Below are 19347 nucleotides of genomic sequence, written 5' to 3' on the forward strand. Positions count from 1 at the left end.
AGGAGGCTTTTTAAGGAACTGTTGCAATAAGTTGCTGGCTACTTTTAACGGTGCTGCAGATGAATGATCCATTGATACTTCTCAGCCTTTGCCTACTGATGGCGGTGGAAAAAATAGGGTTTGCTACTATGTTAGCTTGCGGTTCAGAGAACAGAAATCATAGCTTCTCACATTTAGTAAGGTATTCAATAATAATCAGTGGACTAGCTTCCCCTTGAATTATTGCCTTTTTTCAGACATGAGTCTTGCAATCACACTGACATGGGTGGCTTCATTTCAGTATCTAACTGGATATCCCCAAAGTTAGGATAATCTTGGCTCCAATTTTAGCCTTGATTTTGACCCTCATACTTTCTGGAATTTTGCTATCTTGCTTTGGATTAAAGACTTAGGGCAAAAAAGTGCACGAAATCAAATGCATGTGATGTTTTGGTACATACAGTATTAGTAGATACAGTATTTATATGACTAATTCGTATGACTCATTCATTTAAAAATCATATCCCACCATTCAGATAAAACCTACTAAAGTGGCTTGCAATCAAAACTGGAGATTTTTTAAAAAGCGCACTCAAAACTCTATAAAAAAGAAATAAAAACATCGAAAATTAAAACAATTACAATTTTTAAAAAAATTCAAACCCCTCCAACAATGTCGCTTCATGAATAGCATAGGAGATAAGATGGAACCCCGTGGAAATTCACATGTCAAAAGTCATGGGAAATAATACCAATTTCTTAGCATCTCCCAGTCTAGATTGTATTTTCCAGAAGGATTTGAAACTCAGCTATGCAGACTTTGATAACCATACCAAGGGCAGATTGAAAAGGATCTAAATAATCAGCTTCATCCAAGAATCACCTTATCAAGTAATGTAACATTGGAAATGGCTTCCTGTCACTAAGATCAGAGGGATGTACAGAAGTTTTGTTGACTTTTTTTCAGGAGCTGTCCCCATTACTATTATTAAATGACAGTGATAAAAATGTGGAGTATTGCTCCTCAATGACAGTGAGCTTAGAGTATTTTTAAATTATTAGAATATTTCTCATATACATTTAGAACATGTACTAGAAGAAATCTTAATTTTTTTTAAAAAAAGAGTTCCAATAAAAAGTTATACATGATTCCGTCAATAATATTTATCTATTTGAAGTATTTTTACTTCACTTTTCCCTATGAATATGCAGGTGGTAGCTTACAAAAAGTTTAAAAAACTCAGCCATGAAAACATAATATAAACGGGATAAAAACATGTCACCAAGACAATTAAAACAGGAACGGTTATACCAGAGAGTGACATAAAATGCTGTGTTGCTTACAGAAAGATTAAAGCAGCATCCAGTTTAAATATTAAAATAGTAATTTTAAAAGGCATCACTAGATAATAAAATACTCAGGCAGACTGAATGGCTTTACTAGGTAAAGGTAAAAAATCTTTAGAAAATTAAGACGTCTTCCACTGGACCCCCCAAAGATTGTACAGAAGGCATAAGCAAGCCTTTGTGTGGTTATTTCTTGTACTGGAATGAACCATTTGCATCTAGGGCTGTGACTTGCTCCCTCTGTAGAGCACTATGTGCCTTGTGGAGCTCAGATGTGGCAAATCCCGCAAAATTATGATTTATGTTCAATCAACCTTAGTTATATCCTGATTGCTTCTTATGATGTAATTGATTTGTTTTTCCTTCTATTTCAGTCATCTTAACTATGTAATATTTGCTAGTCTGTAAATTTGTTCCAGTGTTTATATTCTCCATTTTATCCCTGGGGCACTTACCTCAGCAGAAAGGCAATTTCATTGGTGTGTGGCAGCTATGGCCCTCCCCAGTGCTGGGATGCTGCACCAGATGCCATGCCAGCATATCAGTGCCCTGGACACCACCACTGGTGGAGTGGGGGTGGACAAGGAAGGAAGAAGACATTAGTTGACTTCCTCCCGGCCATTTGCCGTCTTACACCAGTGGCTGGGAATTCAGACTTATGGCATCCTCTTGGGTGGCATAAGTCTATGAAACCCAATGGGGGTTTCTTGGCAGTGGGGAGGATTTTTCACTTTCCAAGCCTCCTCACCTGCCAGGAAGCCTCTCTGGGAGCGGTGGGACACTATGGCTGTGATGCAGCTGGCTGCCTGGCTTCTTGGATGGGGCTGCCCATCTTGTTAATGTTGCCACTTCTAGAAACTGCATGCCACAGGCTCTAGACAGCTGTTGGTGGCAGGCACAGCAATACCAAATGAGAGACATTGGAGGGAGCATGCACATATCCACTCCCCCTCCTTTGAGGCTGTTAAGTTTTGATGTGCTGTTGGGCCAAACATTAAGTTTTTGTGTCTGGAATATTCAGAGCTCTGCTGTGAGAATTGTACATGGACAATCCCAGCCCCAATTGTTTTCAAAAACACACATTTTTGGGATGCTACTTTATGGAAGGAGAGGGTTGCTAGAAAATTGAAGTTCGCCTTCCAAAGCAGCCATTTGCTCCAGGAAAAACCTTAGAGGACCTGATAAAATACCTACTCTTTTTTCTTAGGAGAAAAACATAATGAACCTAACCTGTGTGCATCCAAGGTTTTGGGCAAGGATTCATGTCTTCTGCACTACCATGCAAAGACAATCACCAGCTCAGAAATTATAAGGACTGGGCATTGCACCAGTGCTTGCAGTCACTCTATTCTAGCTCATAACTAAATCTACAACCAGATACTTAAATCGTGTTAAGTTGAAAAAAAGTGGTGTGGATATTCACAATGCAGCACCTCATGAGAGACATGGGATGGGAGGCACACATATATTCACCCCCCTTCCTTTGCAGCTGTTCTGCTTACATCTTTCTTCATTCTCATTTACGTTAATAATCTCCATTTGGCAGGGGGGAAGGCAGCCACCTGGGGAGGAATCCTAGGTATACCTCAGGCTGTATCGACACATCCAAATCACCACTGCTGTTCAGGGAAATCACATAGTATGAGAGAGGGTCAACTCCTCTTGTTATGGACAACAAATTGCCTGGTTTGGTGCAGATGCAGAACCATTTAGTGTATGGAGCAGAAGATCAATCATAATGGGGGTGGGGAGGAAGGTCAGCCCCGGTGCACACCAAGCCCCATCTGTTTACACTCTCTCCATAGAAGCTCTGAGATGGAGGGAAGACAGCTACTGTGGGAGGAGTCCAGAGCTGCCCTCAGCTCTCACTTGTTGAAGGGTCCCGAGAGCTCCTTCCTCTTGCCCTGACTTTGAGCAGCCCTGGCTCAGCACACGCATATCCTCTGCCACGGGGAGAAAGTAGCTGAGCTGGTTCAGCAGTTGCAGGCATTGCACGCCTCACCTCCCCTCCCCAAGCCATGTGCGCATGGTGATTGGCTGCCTGTGAGTCATCTCCATATGTTCCAAGCTTTCTGAATTATATTTTAGGATTCTTGCTCAGTATTTTTGCGATGTAGTTTTCCCCAAAAAAATATTGGTATTATACATGAGCAAGGATTGATATTGTACCAAAATAAATATTGACTATACTGCTGAACTGAAAATAGCAAAGAAGAACTGAACAGATGGTATTAAGAACGAGGTCCACTGCTCAACTTCAGTACCCGAACAGCAACCAGCTGTAAGACACAAAATCATTTTCACCCTTTCTCTCCTCAGGAGGTACAGATCCATTCACAACAAATCCCATTTCATTTTCCCTCAGTGTATCAATACTAGAAGGAAGGTTCTAGCTGTACCTCAAATAGATTAGACAAAATAAGTACTCGATCAGCAGCAATGATTTTTCTGCTTCTCATTCTCCTGATATTTTATCTGATATCTCCATCCTTTATTGCAATGAAGTCAATTCTTGGGAACACAATCAACAGATATTCAGGTTGCAGTTTCTGCGAAACAAGCTACTAGAAATTGTCAGAAGTTGCAATCTGTTGTTGAAAGGAAATCAAAGAGGAAATTAAAGGCCTTCATTGTAATTGGGATCGAATGAAGTAATTATGGCTACAGCAACAGTGAGCTGAAAGCTGAAAGCTTTGTCTTACAATGGCTATGGAGAGCTCAGAGCTTTTATACAGAGGCCAGAAGTTATCCTGTGTGCACCGCTGTGTTTGCATTGCAGGCATTTTAACCACAGTTACAATTTGACAATGTGGTTAGCCTCTTTTAACAAGGTGAAACTGTAAGAGAGATGTCAATTACTTAGTGATGTAGAGAGCTGAAAGAGGATGAAACAGACAGGACCCCCAAATCACTATTGGCCACAACAATTCAGTCAGAGGTGGACGTTTTTATTACATGTTTCTTGAACTTCGTGGGCTGAGCAAAACAGCTGTGTTACATAAGGATAGTGGCAAACTTTTTGCAGTAGTCATAATGCATCCTCAACCATAGTTACGGCCATTTGAGCATCTCCTTGTGCACTCTACTTTGCAGAATCTTGAATATCAAGAAATTAAATGTTCATTTTAAACGGAATAGTTATTTGCTCATGGGTGACCAACCTGATGGCATTGGAAGAGAAGGCATAGCATAACAATCAGGTCCGCATAGCTTTCCCTGTTTTTGTTGTTACCTCCAGGCTGCTAAGTACAGAGGTAAACACTAGGATGTGTGTGTGTTGTGGGCAGCTGATGCATGGGGCAAAATTCCGCGGCACTTGATTTGTGACACACTTGTTGAAAAAGCTCACTACTGCTCTTTGCCAGAAGAGAAAGTCTGCTAAAGGACATGAGATTCTGAAGGAGAGAGATCTGCACAGGTCACTCAGTGACTAAGGAAGCAGGTCAATTTCCGCCCAAACACATGATTCAACAACAACCTTTATTAGGCATATAAAATCAGCTCTAGTACGTTACCAGACATCTATAATGTACAAAGCAAGAGTAAGGTCAAACATGGACAGAGCATTAGACATTACTTACAGAGTTCCGTAACCTGTAAGATAAATTTTGCTACTTTTCCCAAGAGTATGACGTCTGTGTTATTTAATGTCTGTATTGTTTAACAGAAGCCCCACAACAAAACTGTCAGAGTTTTTTACAGATTTTTCTAGGGCCAGCCAAGGAGAGAAATTCTTGATACCCACACATTTCAGTTAGTCGAGTATAATGTGAGCAAGAGTCTCTACTTGATTTTTGCAGTGTGGACAAACCTGATCCTGGAGAGGGATAGATAAATTGTGACCCTTCGTAATGGCAGATAGTAAAGTATTGCATCAAATCCTTGTAATAATCAATCTCTGTTGGGGTTCAGTTAACAGTTCAAGATTTTGGGCTATATGCCCCTGTTCAGGTACTATTCTGAGGGAAAGGGTTGAGCATGATTTATTTGCTTGCCCCAATAAGAGATGGTATTCCTGCAATAAAAGTCTGCTTTTTAAGGTTCGGAATATCTCGCTGGGTGACAATATTCAGAGATCTTCAAATAATAAACCTAGAGAGTAAATTTTTGATTTGAGTAGTTGATACCATTCAGATGCGAATAGGTTTGGGAATGCAGTATGTATTAAACTAGGTTCATCAGAGTTGAAACATAATTTGATCCAATACTTGAATGTATTCAGCCATGCTCTGGTTTCAAGTAGGTTCCGTCCAGTTTCTAAGCATAGTACAGCGTATGATACAGAATGAGGTACCCTGAGGATTTTATAGAGGAAGCCAGATGGTAACTATTTATAAAGGAACCCCACAGAGAAGTTGCTGAACTACCTTAGAACTGAAAATCTTTAGAGCTGCTGGGACATATCCCCTTCCCTTAGTATAATTTTTTTTACCACTAATGACCCAGTGTGATAACTCCCTTTAATGGCAATGTCTCTATGCCTGTCCCAAGTGGCTTTATGATGAAAGGCCGCTAGGCCTAAGTATTTAAAAGATTTGGAGTGCTCAATCTTATCCCGTTAATAAGGCATCTAGAAGGCTTAAATAAATTGAACAAAAAACACAACAATTTTTATTTTTCTGGGTTTAAGGACAGGTAGTTAGTACTACTCCATACTTTTTCTCAGAAAACTTTTGCGACTCACTTGAGACCTAGAGATCAGTATCACATCATCAGCATAAAGTAGAAGTGGTATGGGTTTGTCTGCAAGAACTGGGCTATGTGAGTTGACATGTAACAATACATATACCAAATCATTAAAAAATAAATTAAACAAGAGTGGAGCCAATACACAGCCTTGCTTAACATCTTTCACAACTGATATCTTCGGGGTTAGGTCTCCTGAATTCGTCCATTTTATCGAGCAGATTGTGTTTGAATACAGAGATTTAATAATTAATAGTAATCTGACATCAATTTTATAATTAATAATTAATAATAATCTGGCATCAATTAATTTAAGCCATAGCAGCTCTCTTACAACAGAGTCAAAGGCACTTTTCAGGTCCAAAAAAGGCAGCAAACACGTGATTCTTAAGTTCCACTTCCTTGCTGGCATATATGGACAATTTACCAAGTAATGCTTATGCAAAACACATTGGGTTTGATCTAACCGACTTTTCTACTGATGAAAGTAGGCGGAGAGGTCTCCTTTGGCCAGCCAAAAAGATTATGCTGGAAATCATGGGAATTGCATGGACAAAAGCATGTGGGATTGGGAGGAGAATTAGTGAGGAGAGAATTAGTGAGGAGAGATTCACTGATAAGGACAGCTAACTCCAACCCATTGTTTAGTAGAGCTTAGAGAAGAATGGAAGTTGCACAGAAGCAAGACTTTTGATGGACTATCCCATTCTCTCGCCTGTCTCACGCATTCCCTCTCCTCTTCAATGCTAAGTGCTTACTTTGCATAATTTATGATAAGCATTGTATCCTTAATGACATTATTCGGGAATATACATGTGACCTTCTCCCAATTAAGCATGTTCAGATCAAGTCTGTTGTGTGACATACACAGCACTACATGGAGCTTATCTTCACTCTGTTTCTTTCCAGCATGGGCACATTCAGCAATTCACAGGCAGGCTTTTAAAAATAATTAGCATCTGCTGCAAGGGGCAGTGGCTGCTGAGATCATTAAATGCGATCATTAAACTTCATTTTCTATTAAAATCTTGTTAGCCAATTTTAAATGCATTGCAACTAAGACTTCATTAATGAAAGCTGTCATAGCTGATCTGGCTTTGCAATGCTGAGATTTAAAAGGCTCAACCTGGGAGTCATATTAGATTATATGTCCTTAGGGAAGGCTAAAGTTGAGGTGATAAGGTAGCTGTAACATTCCTAGTATTATTTCCGCTGCTCTAGAAGAAAATGGTATAATTTTAATAGCACCTGTGACATGTATATGACTTGGAAACATTAACTTATTCTGTGTTATTTTGGTATGTTTATTATCTATATTATCCTGTTTCTCTCCTTTATTATTATGAATAATAAAGAAAGGCGTGCTACGTTTCATCTGGCAAGTTTAATCCTAGTTTAATCCTAGATTCCATGGACTGTCAAAAAGACAAATCAGTGGATTCTAGATTAAATCAAGTCAAAACTGTCCCTAGAAGCTAAAATGACTAAACTGAGGCTATAGCACTTTGGTCACACGATGAAAAGACAAAATCACTGGAAAAGACAATAATGCTAGGAAAAGTTGAAGGCAGTAGAAAAAGAGGAAGATCTAACATGAGATGGATTTACTCTGTACAAGAAGCCATGACCCTCAGTTTGCAAGACCGAAGCAAGTCTGTTAACTGGAGGACATTTTGGAAGACACTGTTAAATAGGGTTGCCATGAGTCGGAAGCATGAGTCGCCATGGCACTTAACTATGCTATCCAGAAGGGGAGGGAAGAAAGGACTATGGAACCAGCATTGTCCTGTCACAAGTGTAAACACCATTCCACATGGCATCTATATCAGCAAAATATTTGGTCATTGACCATAAATAAAGACTTCTTCTTCTTTTATAACAGCAACAGGGCCATGTACACTGGTGCCTCGGAGCTGCACAGCTATATGGCACCTGGGCACAAATGATGCTGCTATGCAGCACTCCTCCAGGATAGAAACCCATACCAGCACTAGTGGGAACGTTCCTGGGGACAGAACCTACTTTAGTCATTATTGGGGCCTTTCAGCTGGGAACACCTCCTTTTGCTGGTGTGCACTTATGCCACCAAAAAAGTAGATACCTTTTGGGCTGCAGAGGGGGCTTGCAGCACACTCTGAGTTTTTTCCTGGTTTCCCTTTTTTTTTTACTTCCCACAATGCTTCAAACCTCTTCAGAGGCAGCAGTGTTGCACCATCCATGGCTGCCATGAAATTACTCTCCCTTCTGGATTGGGCTCCTCATATACTTTTATGTAAGCAACAGGTCAACACTGTGTCTGTACTGTTAGATCTTAGGAACTCTTCCTGCTAAAAAATAGATTTCTGCTTTGCAATATGTGATATGCACAATGTATACCATGAAGACAGTACAAGATTGAGGCACAAGATCATGTTTTGTTTGCTTTGGTGGTTCCATCCAAAGCTCCTGCTCATGAAAGCATTCATATTCCTCTGAATGATGGGAATGGAGTTATGCATGCAGAGCTTCTAAGGCAGTGTAAGTTGAGTCCTTTTATGAGGTTAGAAATGAACTGGGGTTTAATTGTTACTTTCATGCTTTTTAATTTCATATTTTATGCTGCCGGAAGCATAATGTGAGCTATAAATGTTTTAGTAAATAAATGTACACATGAATCAGTCTAATCCTCCAGAACAACAGTTCAGTATGTTCATTTTAATTCCTAAAATGGATGCTTAGGACTTCAAATTGTAAAAGATCATAATACCTACAATGACTGAATGAGGATCCATATGCAGATATCATCACATTTTAAAGGCTCTGGCTTCTTTGTTGCATGCATTTATATATTTGGGTTATTTATAGGCTGCCTCCAGAGAAGTATTAAAACACAGTTCTATTTCCCTGTCTCTTACAGATGGAGTTCCATTTTGGAGGCATGTCTCTCTGGATGGGTTCTGGTTGCTCCCTTAGCTTCTATTTATACAATTCCACTATTCCTTTGGCAGAGACCAAGAGCACATACCAGGGTGTTGCCTTTTATGAATCTCAGGAGATGCAAGAGGCAAACAGAGTGGATGAACTTTGGTTACATATTCCAGACAAGTACAATGGCTCTATTTATTCAGACTAAGCTTCTGAATTGTGGATTGATTGACTCTGTGGGCAATAAATTTTCGCAGCCACAAAACCTCAGCAGCAAACAATCTGATCCTGAAGAGTGAGGGGAAAAATTCGACCTACAAGACTACGGTTGGAAAAATAAATTTGATTATTTTTCCACACATGTAAACTAGTCATTCAAATTCTTTCACATTGATTGACATGAATTGCACAACTGAATTCAAAAGCTTACTTCTTGCCTTTACATTTCTACTTTGCTATAAAATGTTCCTGTTCTAAGAGGACAAAGAAAAAAGGGAAGAGTCATTTGCATTAAAATCAGCAATCACCTTTTTATATTGCACCTAAGACTGATTTAACCTGCCCAATGACCTCTACACTGAGGAACAGAGAATTGTAATGTGGATGTTTCATGCACCATTCCACACTTCAGGGGAACCAAGAGGCAATAATCACTATGATTCAGTGCTCAGAACAATCTTAAGCACAGTTTTGACATCTCCATGACACAAAGCTTTAGACATTTTCCAAAAGACATCGTGACAAAATTATTACTTTATGCATTATAAATCAAAGGGAACTGGATCTTCTTAACTTGCAGATTTATGTTAACTACCCAGCAGTCTGCTAATTGTGTGCTCTTCAGATATTGATTGGGGATTAAAAAGGTAAGGTTTTAGTGTCAGTGAAATTAAATACGCAAATGGAATTTTTTTTTCTGCACATTACATCTTCTCATCACTGCCTGTAAAATTAAAATTGCAATTTTAAATGGATAAATGATGCTAATTAGAGGAGGAAAATACATTTATATAATTAAAATTAAGAATCTGTCTAATATGTGTAGAAAATGTGATTACAATAGACTTCTTGATATAGAGTATCAGCTCAAAAAGATCTTTCTGTGTCTGTGTCTTCTTCTGTAACCCATAAGCCACTTAACAAGGTAACTCGTAGAAATAATTCTTCATACTACTATAGACTATCTGTTCTTCTACCAGTGTTTCTTTTTCTTCCTCTTGTCAATGACAGAAGATCCCAGGGCCCTGGTTTTTCACATCATGATATCTGACATTTGTTTCACTTTAATTAATTTTAATATCACACTTTTCTCCCCAAAGGGAAGCTTATATCATACCAAGCAGTTTATATAATTCCCTCTTCCTCCATTTTATTGTCCCAACAGCAACCCTATGGGATAGTTAGGCTGCAAATCTATGACTGGCCCAAGGGGGACCAGCAAGTTCCATGGCAGAGTGGAGATTCAAACCTCTAACCATTACATCATGTTGGTTCTTCAGGTCAACCCTGGAATGACATCCTTTTGAAGCCTTTTCTTAAGTCCTTTTCATATATGCCATTAACCCACTCTGACTTCTGAAGCCAAAAGGATTTTTTTAAAGCAATGGTTCCCAACCTGGGGTATGCATACTTCCAAGGGTGCACACCGAATCATTTGAGAGAATGTGAAAAAATTATATAATGGGTTTGCTAATATGGGTGTGTGCGGACGATTTGAGGGAAATGGGTTGTCAAGAGGTACACAAGCAAAAAAAGATTGGGAACCACAGTTTTAAAGAATAAAACATTGTCCTCTAGCAGTTAATGTTTCAATCCAGATTTTCCAGGATCTGTTTTGATCCAGTTTTGTTTTTGGATTTTTTTGTGAAGGCTTTCTCTTTCAGGTGTGTGAAACATTAAAAATCAATTTGCTATTTGAAGTCAAAGCAGGGTTTAAGAGTCTGTATGAAAGAGGCACTAGTCTAAGTTTGTGTACCTCAGTGGTGAAGACAATGTATTTTAAAAATGTTCAGGGCCATATTTGGGGGTTAAAACATGATATTCTACAGATGCTGAGCCCCTAGAACAAATTACCTTTCTAGCCAGCCTCTTCTTACCTTTCCCAGAGCTAGCAACAATCTCTGGGCTTCTGAGCATAAACTATGGGCCTCTGACATGGCACCATTGTTTTAGTGGAATTCTGCTAGTGTTTAAGTAAACATTAAACAGCATTTATCCATTAACTTAGAAGGAGACATGCAAGAAAAAAATCCACACCCAAGAGTTATGGCTATGCGTAGAGAACTGCATGCTTTGCTGCCTGACATCCTGAGATGCTTAACAAAGTCCTACTTATCAATCATTTAATTAAGTGACTGAAAGAATTTCATATAATTCATATAATTTATAGCCTTCTCACCTGCTCATTCTCATCTTCATCACTACTCAATTTGAGGTCATCTTCTAATGTTCTGCAGAAAAAAATTAAGATTTATATTTAACTTCAATTTGATAATTCGTAAGTGTTATAAAAATGCCTAATATGTAGCAATCATCTAATATTCTTACCATCCCCAGTATAATGTGATATAAAACAAATAATAGTTTTTAGTAAGTGTTTAACTGACAGCATGTTAAATTCTGACCATTCATACATAAATGCTCTGTAATCATCGTTCTTCAAACATGTCCTATGGGGGGCGGGGGGGGGGAATAATGTGATCACTGTAATTGATATATTTAGAGACATATTCTAGCACTTTTCATGATCTTGCAATGCTTACTACATATTTCTGAAAAAAATCCAGCCAATTCTGAGACAAAGATTACATTCATGCAAACCTACTACACAAAATCATGTAAAATGCTTTCCTGGAATACTAAGAATCTATGCTTATCTCTGAATTGGAAAAGGATGAAATGTCTGAAACGAGGGATTTTCATTCTTGTTCTCTTCCAAATTTGCTTATAAGAAATGGTAAACTGATTTTTTTTAATCAGCTAGTAATTAGGTAAGTTGAAGAGGTTCTTCATTGTGTGAAAAGGGAGCATAAGGACATCTTTTCTCAGTGAAGTGCTTAATGTCAAGGATTGGTTTGGTAAGTATTTAATATGAGTCAGGTTTTTAAAAATAATGTATGTTTATTAACCATTTCAATCATTACAATAAACTCATTAAATTCTATACAATCAAATCAGCATATCATAATGTACAATATGTAAAGTTAACACTTATATGAAATATACATATGAATATATAAATTATAAATGCATTAGCTTGAACAAATTTGAAATGAAGATCAAAAGGAGTTATCTTGCTATTTAAAAACAAAAAACAAACAAACAAAAACACCAAGTCTTATACAATAAGTCCAATATTCCATAAAACATACTTTATAAATATGAGTCAGTTTTGATAATATCTCCCATGGTTGACTTATATAAAGAATTTCACATGAAACATTCTGTGCTTTTCTTCTATGAAAAGAAAACACGGACTTCATCTTTTCACAGAAAAAAAACCCTCCAATCTCAAAGCGAGTTCCTGGTTCTAACATAATACTGCTCACACTAATAACAATATCCATAAGCAGTATTTTTGAGGTAGTCAACAAATATATCAAAATATTAGAATATTTATTTATTTATTTTGTATAGCGCCCTCCCCCAAAGGGCTCAGGGTGGTGTCCAACATAAATTATAAGATTAAAAACAACTAAACAATCAGTACTCAATAATTAAGAACCATATATGCATTACAGACGGCTTTAAAACTCCCACCCCATCCCCCCTACTTGTACTCACGGGAGGCCAGATGTTTATTATATAGTAAGATGTTGATATTACCCCGGCTGGCCAAATGCCTGGTGGAACAGGTCCGTTTTGCAGGCCCTGGGGAAACTCTGTAAGTCCCACAGGGCCCTGATCTCACCTCGGAGCCTGTTCCACCAAGTAGGGGTCAGGGCTGTAAAAGCCGTGGCCCTTGTAGAGGCCAGCCGGATCACCTTGGGGCCAGGGATCACCAGCAGGTCCGCCTCCGATGAGTGGAGAGGCCTAGAGGGGCGATACATGGAGAGATGGTCCATCAGATATGCAGGTCCGAGTCCGCGAATGGCTTTAAAGGTCAGAACCAAAACTTTAAACATGATTTGGTACTTGATTGGCAGCCAGTGTAGCTGATATAGCACCGACGTAATCCGGTCCCTAGATGTTGTCCCCGAAAGGAGCCTGGCTACTGCATTCCAGGGCACCTGGAAAAAATCCTAGGAAGAAGATCATTCCAGTGAGTTGCAACCAACTCCTTCCATGGGATGTTCCAGACATGAGATGAGCAGACATGGTTTGCTATTGCCTTCCTCCACATAGCAATGCTGGTCTTCCTTGGTGGGCTTCCATTCGACCATGATTAGCTCTCAAGGACTGACCTGCTTAGCTCTGAAGTTCTGATGAGACCAAACTGGACTAAATTCAGATGAAAGCTTGGTAAATAATTTTAGATTTACTTTGTTCTGTGTGAGATAACTTCAGATTGCTCAAATCTGTTATTATGTGGTCTATTTCCCATGGTCAATTAATCTCATGATACTCACACGAAATAACCAGGTTTCAGGAAGAACTCTCCACTGCTTGAGCAAGGAACAGGGATTCGTCCCATTTCTGGCGCTCGTTCTCCCCCTTATCCTGCATCCTGGCAGAGCCTGCTTGCATGTACAACTTTTCTCCTTAGCAAGCTTTCGATCTAGTTTCATGGGGAGGAACGGGGGTCCAATCCGTGTTTAAAATTCCTGCCATGGAGCGTGACACAAGTCTAGCAACCAATCAGCTGTCATTGGATGCTGAGCAATGTGCGCACAACCTCTTCCGGGTTTCGGTTAGCATAACGAAAAATTGCATACACGATTAACCGGTTACCCTTCCAAACAAGCGAAACCCCGGTTAAATGCATAAACGTTTATCTTTGCAAATGGGCGAAAACTCACTTAAACTCCTAAACACTTAAATGTATATCCTTGCAAACGAGCGAATCTCAGGTTCCCGCTCCAAAAAGGTCCCGTCCCAACATGGCATGCCAGCCAATCAGGAGAGGCCCGCAATTGCGTGGTGGTGGACACTGCTACATTTCTGGAATCCGGGAAAGGTCTACATGTCTTCGCTGAATACATGCTGCGGTGGGGAGGTTGAAACCCCAATTAAAAGGTGCAGTTTCTTTACAAACTTGGTTTGATCTAGATAGAGTTTGCCCGTGGGGAATCGACCATTGGTGGGAAGAAATGACTATTGCAGTGACAGTGGCAGGAAAATGGCTGCTGAATGGGTAGAGCCAGGAAAATCTAACTCTTTCCACCCACACAGCAGCCATCCTGGCTCTGCTGCAATCTTTCACAAAGCAGTTCAATACTGCAGGTTTGGGAAAGATTGGAGAAGCTGGGAAACCAGAGAAAATGTAATAATGCACCACACTGCTGTGAGAAAACAGGGGGTGGGGGGACCCTGCTTCCCAACAACACTGAATCTGGGGCAAATAACTGATGTGGAAATGGCTTCACTGTGTGTATGCTAGGAATGTGCAATAAACATTAGTTCCTTAGCACTTATGATGGTGCTTCATACCAAATTAGAGTAGATTAATACTGACTTCTTTGAGTTGCAATGGCTTTCCTGGGTCTAAAGCAAATGGCTACTACGCCCACACATGATTCCCAAAAATATGTGTTCTTTCAGCAACACTTATACATGAAGCTGTCCATCCACTATAAATGCTTGATGGGTGTGTAACCCCTGTGTCAGAATGGGATGACCCAGAAAGGGGTGGAGTCTGAAAAGAAGCAGAATGCTGCAGAACTCATGAGGTTGGAGGAAGCAAGGCTACCAGGCTGGGACCTTGATTGATTTTATTAAGCCCTTAACACCTTGTTTAAGGTAACTGCAATGTTAGCGTAGGGGAACTAGTGGAAGGGAGTTTATATTTTTTTGCTATATTTAAATGTTAGGAATTTATTGTTTCAGGGTTTTGTGTATGTAAATGGTGAGAGTTTTCTAACCAGGGTGGCTTCATCATCTTTGAATCCCGTTCACCAAGCCTTTGAAGTCTTTCAAAGGCAACCACAAGCAAGAAAAGAATTCGGGTGGGCAGCGTATCAAGTAGACTGTAAATATAAGTGACTTGGAAATACAGAAACCCTGAACAGGACCTTGAATTGTAAATGTTAAATGTTGATGTTTAATGTTATTTGTAAAGAGAAGTAAACTGTTTTGTTTAAATTTGGTTCTTTGCAACTCCTTCCAAGTACTGCCCCACAGAACCCACAAGCTGAGGTTACAGGTGCACATCTCTTCTCACTTTGCAGTGATCACAGCAAATAGTAGACAGAAATCCATGTCCATTTGCTGCCACAGAAGGGTGAATCGGTCCTTTGTCAAAAAGCCAAGGACAGAGGGAAAGAAATGGAGCACCACAAGGACCTTTGGGTATCATCTCATTTCTCCTCCACCATTTCCTCTTTTCTTTCCCTGAAAGCCTCCAGAGCCTCTCCCCTTTTCTGCCCCCACCTCTGCCATCCACTAGTCAACCTATGGTTATCTGGCTTCTGGCTTCAGTATTCCCTCCTCCCCTTATTCCGACAGCCTTTACCTGGGAAAACTATGGTCCAGTTGCACAGTGCCAGCTGCTGGACCATGCTCAGTTGCACAGTGGGGAACTTGCAAAGACTTGTGGGGGGTCCATTTCCCACTCTTCTCTACACCGTTTCTTCTCTTCCTCCTGGCAACTTCATACCCCCACTTTTTCCTTCTTTCTTTTCTCCTTCCCACCTGCCAACCCTCCAGCCTTCTTTTTATCTGCCTTTCATCTTCATCTTCAGCTACATTTATTATTTATTTACTTCATTTATACCCTGACTCTTTTCAGCAACAGGGACTCTAAGCAGCCTACATCTTCTCCTTTTTGTCTTCATAACCATGTGAGATAGATTAGGCTGAGAGTATGCGACTGGTCCATCGTCACCCAGTGAGCTTCCATGATGGAGGGGGATTTTGAATTTTAAAAAACCCAGGACATTGGAATGGATTCTTGGAAGTGCAAGTGAAAGACAATTATGGATACAGATCATTCTTAAGAGCTAATGTGACTGAGGGGGCTGTGGTGAGAAAGTGAAACTTGGTAAAACTGTTCCGCTCTTGCAAGAAGGTAGAGTCAATTTTGCACAGTTCCTCTTCTTCAATGCAGCCCTAGACCATGTGGTACTTGTGAATGGGGCTCCCACAACTCTTAATATCAGGTCTGGGAGGTTAGAGGATTGTTGAGGGAAAGGAGAAGGGCTGGCCACTTGTGCTTCACGGAATACACCCAATATCTCATTACTTGCGGTTGGCATCCCATTATTTTCTAAGCAAAAATGGCATTTCACTTTCCTTAGGTTTGCATACATTCAGCCTGTCAGCCAGATCATCTGCCTTCAAAGTCATGCAGTTAAGGTGAATGGAAGCACCTACTCCAGCAACAAGCATCACTCGATATTCCTGTGCACTAAGATTAATCCCTGGGGAGTATTAACATACAGTTGCATTCCTTCATCAAAGATCTCTAAGCTGTAAAATATGAATACTTCATGAGTAATGGGTGGACACATGTTTCAGTCTGTGTTAATGAAGTGAAATTTACAGCTATTATTTTTTTTCCTATCAAAGAACAGATGGTCAACCTTCCTAATGCATATCTACATCCAAATAATGTACTTCCTGTCAGTTAACACAATATCGGTTATTTGGATTAGCTGTGACTACTTTATTACTGAAATAGTTTTACAGGCTAAAAATATAACACACTTTTTATGTTTAACGGGATTTAATTACATGTTCTGAAATTGTATTGCTTATTTTGTTGAATCAAATGATAATAAAAAGCAGAGAATGACTGCTAACACAGCAAACAGAGATATCCCCTAGAGTAATTCTGAAATATCCCAATAGGACCCTCTCTGATGTTCTCCAAAATGCATGTTGTTTCTTCAAAACAGGTCTAACATATAGTACTAAAATGGAACAGAAGAATGACTTACAACAAAAGCTAACTAAAATTAATATTGTAAGTGTTGCTTACCTACTTAATGTTACTATAAAGAAGATACATTAAGATGAGCTGTACCTGCTAAATACAAAATTTTGAATGACTGGAAAACTACAGTGCAGCCTACAGTGACAAAATTACCAATTCATTTAGAAATAAGCTGCACTCTTCCAGTTGGGACTGTGTCGTTCTGCTTTTCTTTCCCAAGCTATTTATGGTATTTAAATGCATTATTAAATTCCTGTCATAGGTAGTATATTCTGAAAATTAACACGCAACAAAAACTTTGCAATACTTGGATGCAGAAAAATTACTCAACTACATAAAGTTATACCTGTCAGAAATTCTAAAATCCCCCTCAGCAATAAGGAAAGGCCTTGACTGGAGCTATAGCTTAACACACAATAATGATAGAGCATTCCAGATGGGTAGCCTTATTAGTCTTGGCCAGGGGTAGGGAACCTGCGGCTCTCCAGATGTTCAGGAACTACAATTCCCATCAGCCTCTGTCAGCATGGCCAATTGGCCATGCTGGTAGGGGCTGATGGGAGTAGAATCTCTAGTATCTGAGATTTAAATTCCCACGTCCTGATCTTCAACAGTAGCATAAAAACAGTGGCACCTTAAAGACTAACAAAATTGATTCCTTCATAACTTTTTGTGATTGAGAAGTCACTTCATCATAGAAGGTAGAGTAACTTCTGCCTCTGTAATCTATGGATTATCTTTATTATCCTTATCTACCTTCTTAGCAGCTATTTCACCCTAAGAGTTGGGAGAGGAATTGGTAGCAGTGGAAAGTGCTGTCAAGTTGTCTTCAATTTAAAGCTGGATCTAGCCAAGCTGAGTTCAGTGTTGAAAAAGTGAATCCTGCTCCCCAACTCCACATGGAGTTTGGGGTGAGCTCAGTTGAATGCTGGCAGGATTCAGTGTTCAACTGTGCACCTACCCCTGAACTCCACGGAATTTAGGGGTGGGCATAGTTTTTCCCAGAGACTGTGGAACACGGAAAGGCACCCCTTGAGGAGCTATGTCTGGTGCCTTGCCCCAGGATACACCTCTGCCACCACTAGACCAGCAAGAGATGACATCCATAGGTAATATGCCTAATGTCAAACTAGCAATGGGAAGTACATCAGTCCTACTTTACAAACAATTCTTATTAGCTTCTGCCATCAATTATACATCATTAATGAATCATACTTTCATTAATCACTGGTAGTTTTGAAAAAAAGGGTTAAAACTGGCAAACTGAAAGCCCCATCCAAAGGGGAGGGACATGTCTGCTCCTGGGACTGGCATGATGCCACATTGGGAGATTTGCCCTCTCCAGGGCACTTACCCAGGAGAGGGGCAATCCTGCTGCCCTGCAGCTGTACCATCCCTGGTGCTGGAATGTGGTGCTGGATGCCATGCCAGAGTCCCAGGGCTCCTGCTGGCAAAATGGGAGCTGGTCAGGAGCATAGCCAACCTTAGTGGGCACCCTCTTGGCCTTCGCCAGCAATACACCAGCAGGCCACGCTTCGGACTTAAGTCACCCTTTCAGGTGGGCTAAGTTTATTGGGGTCTAAAAAGGCTCTTCAGAAGTGGGGAGGCTTTTTGACTTTTCTAGCCTCCCCACATTGCTGGGAAGCCTCTTTGGGGGGTGGTAGCCAGGCGAGTCTGCCGAGCTGTGGCTGGGCAGCTTGTAGATGGGAGTGTCCGTCAGAGCACAGTACTTAAGCAAAACAGAACCCTAACTGTTTTCAAACAGTAGCTACTAGAATGAACAAAGAAACAGTATGTTCCCAGCATTCAAATCTTGGGATGGCAGGCAGGGTGTGTGTGTATGCTGGTGGACAGTGTAAAAACACTTTCAAAACATGGCAGATTTACCGCTGGTAGCTTGAAAGAGATCTACAGCATAATCCCACTTCAAGATCAAAGAAGCGACATAAAAATGAGAGCTTATATAAAAATGAAAGAACGATGGTCACTTACCAGAAGATTATTTCTCTGCACCTGCCTAAATACTCCCATAAGTCAAGGAGCCTGCCAAACTTTCAAGACTAATCACTTACCACCATCACAGGAGGAAACAGGTTTAAGCAATAAAGTGTTTAAGAGAGCTACTCAGTTTACCAAGCCACATTCTGTTTCCTTTGATTCCATTTATTCCATTCCTGCTGCTAGTTGATTAATAGCTATTTTGGTAAGTTTATAGTCCTTCAATATCTGATAACAGTTCACTGCTGTCTTTTCGAAATATTACTTAATTTTTACACATGAGAAGCAAAGGAAGAACATAACCGATACCACTGTTTTGGGGAATGTGTTGTACTAAAGCATAAATTTATGATTCCCCAAGTTGCCGACCAGCTTGCTGAAAGTGCAATATCTCATTGCCT

General features: G+C 40.1%; 1 protein-coding gene across 4 annotated transcripts in view; it reads right to left on the reverse strand.

The window, feature by feature from the left end:
- Window positions 1-19347, reverse strand: part of AFF3 (AF4/FMR2 family member 3) — a 306895-nt gene that overhangs the window by 87311 nt on the left and 200237 nt on the right. For all 4 annotated transcript variants that reach the window (XM_048494122.1, XM_048494123.1, XM_048494121.1 and 1 more), the window contains one exon: window positions 11315-11366. In XM_048494122.1, coding sequence (XP_048350079.1) covers window positions 11315-11366 — 52 coding nt within the window. The remainder of the gene's footprint in view (window positions 1-11314; window positions 11367-19347) is intronic.

The sequence above is a fragment of the Sphaerodactylus townsendi genome, linkage group LG04 (genome assembly GCF_021028975.2).
Source record: "Sphaerodactylus townsendi isolate TG3544 linkage group LG04, MPM_Stown_v2.3, whole genome shotgun sequence".
NCBI lineage: Eukaryota > Metazoa > Chordata > Lepidosauria > Squamata > Sphaerodactylidae > Sphaerodactylus > Sphaerodactylus townsendi.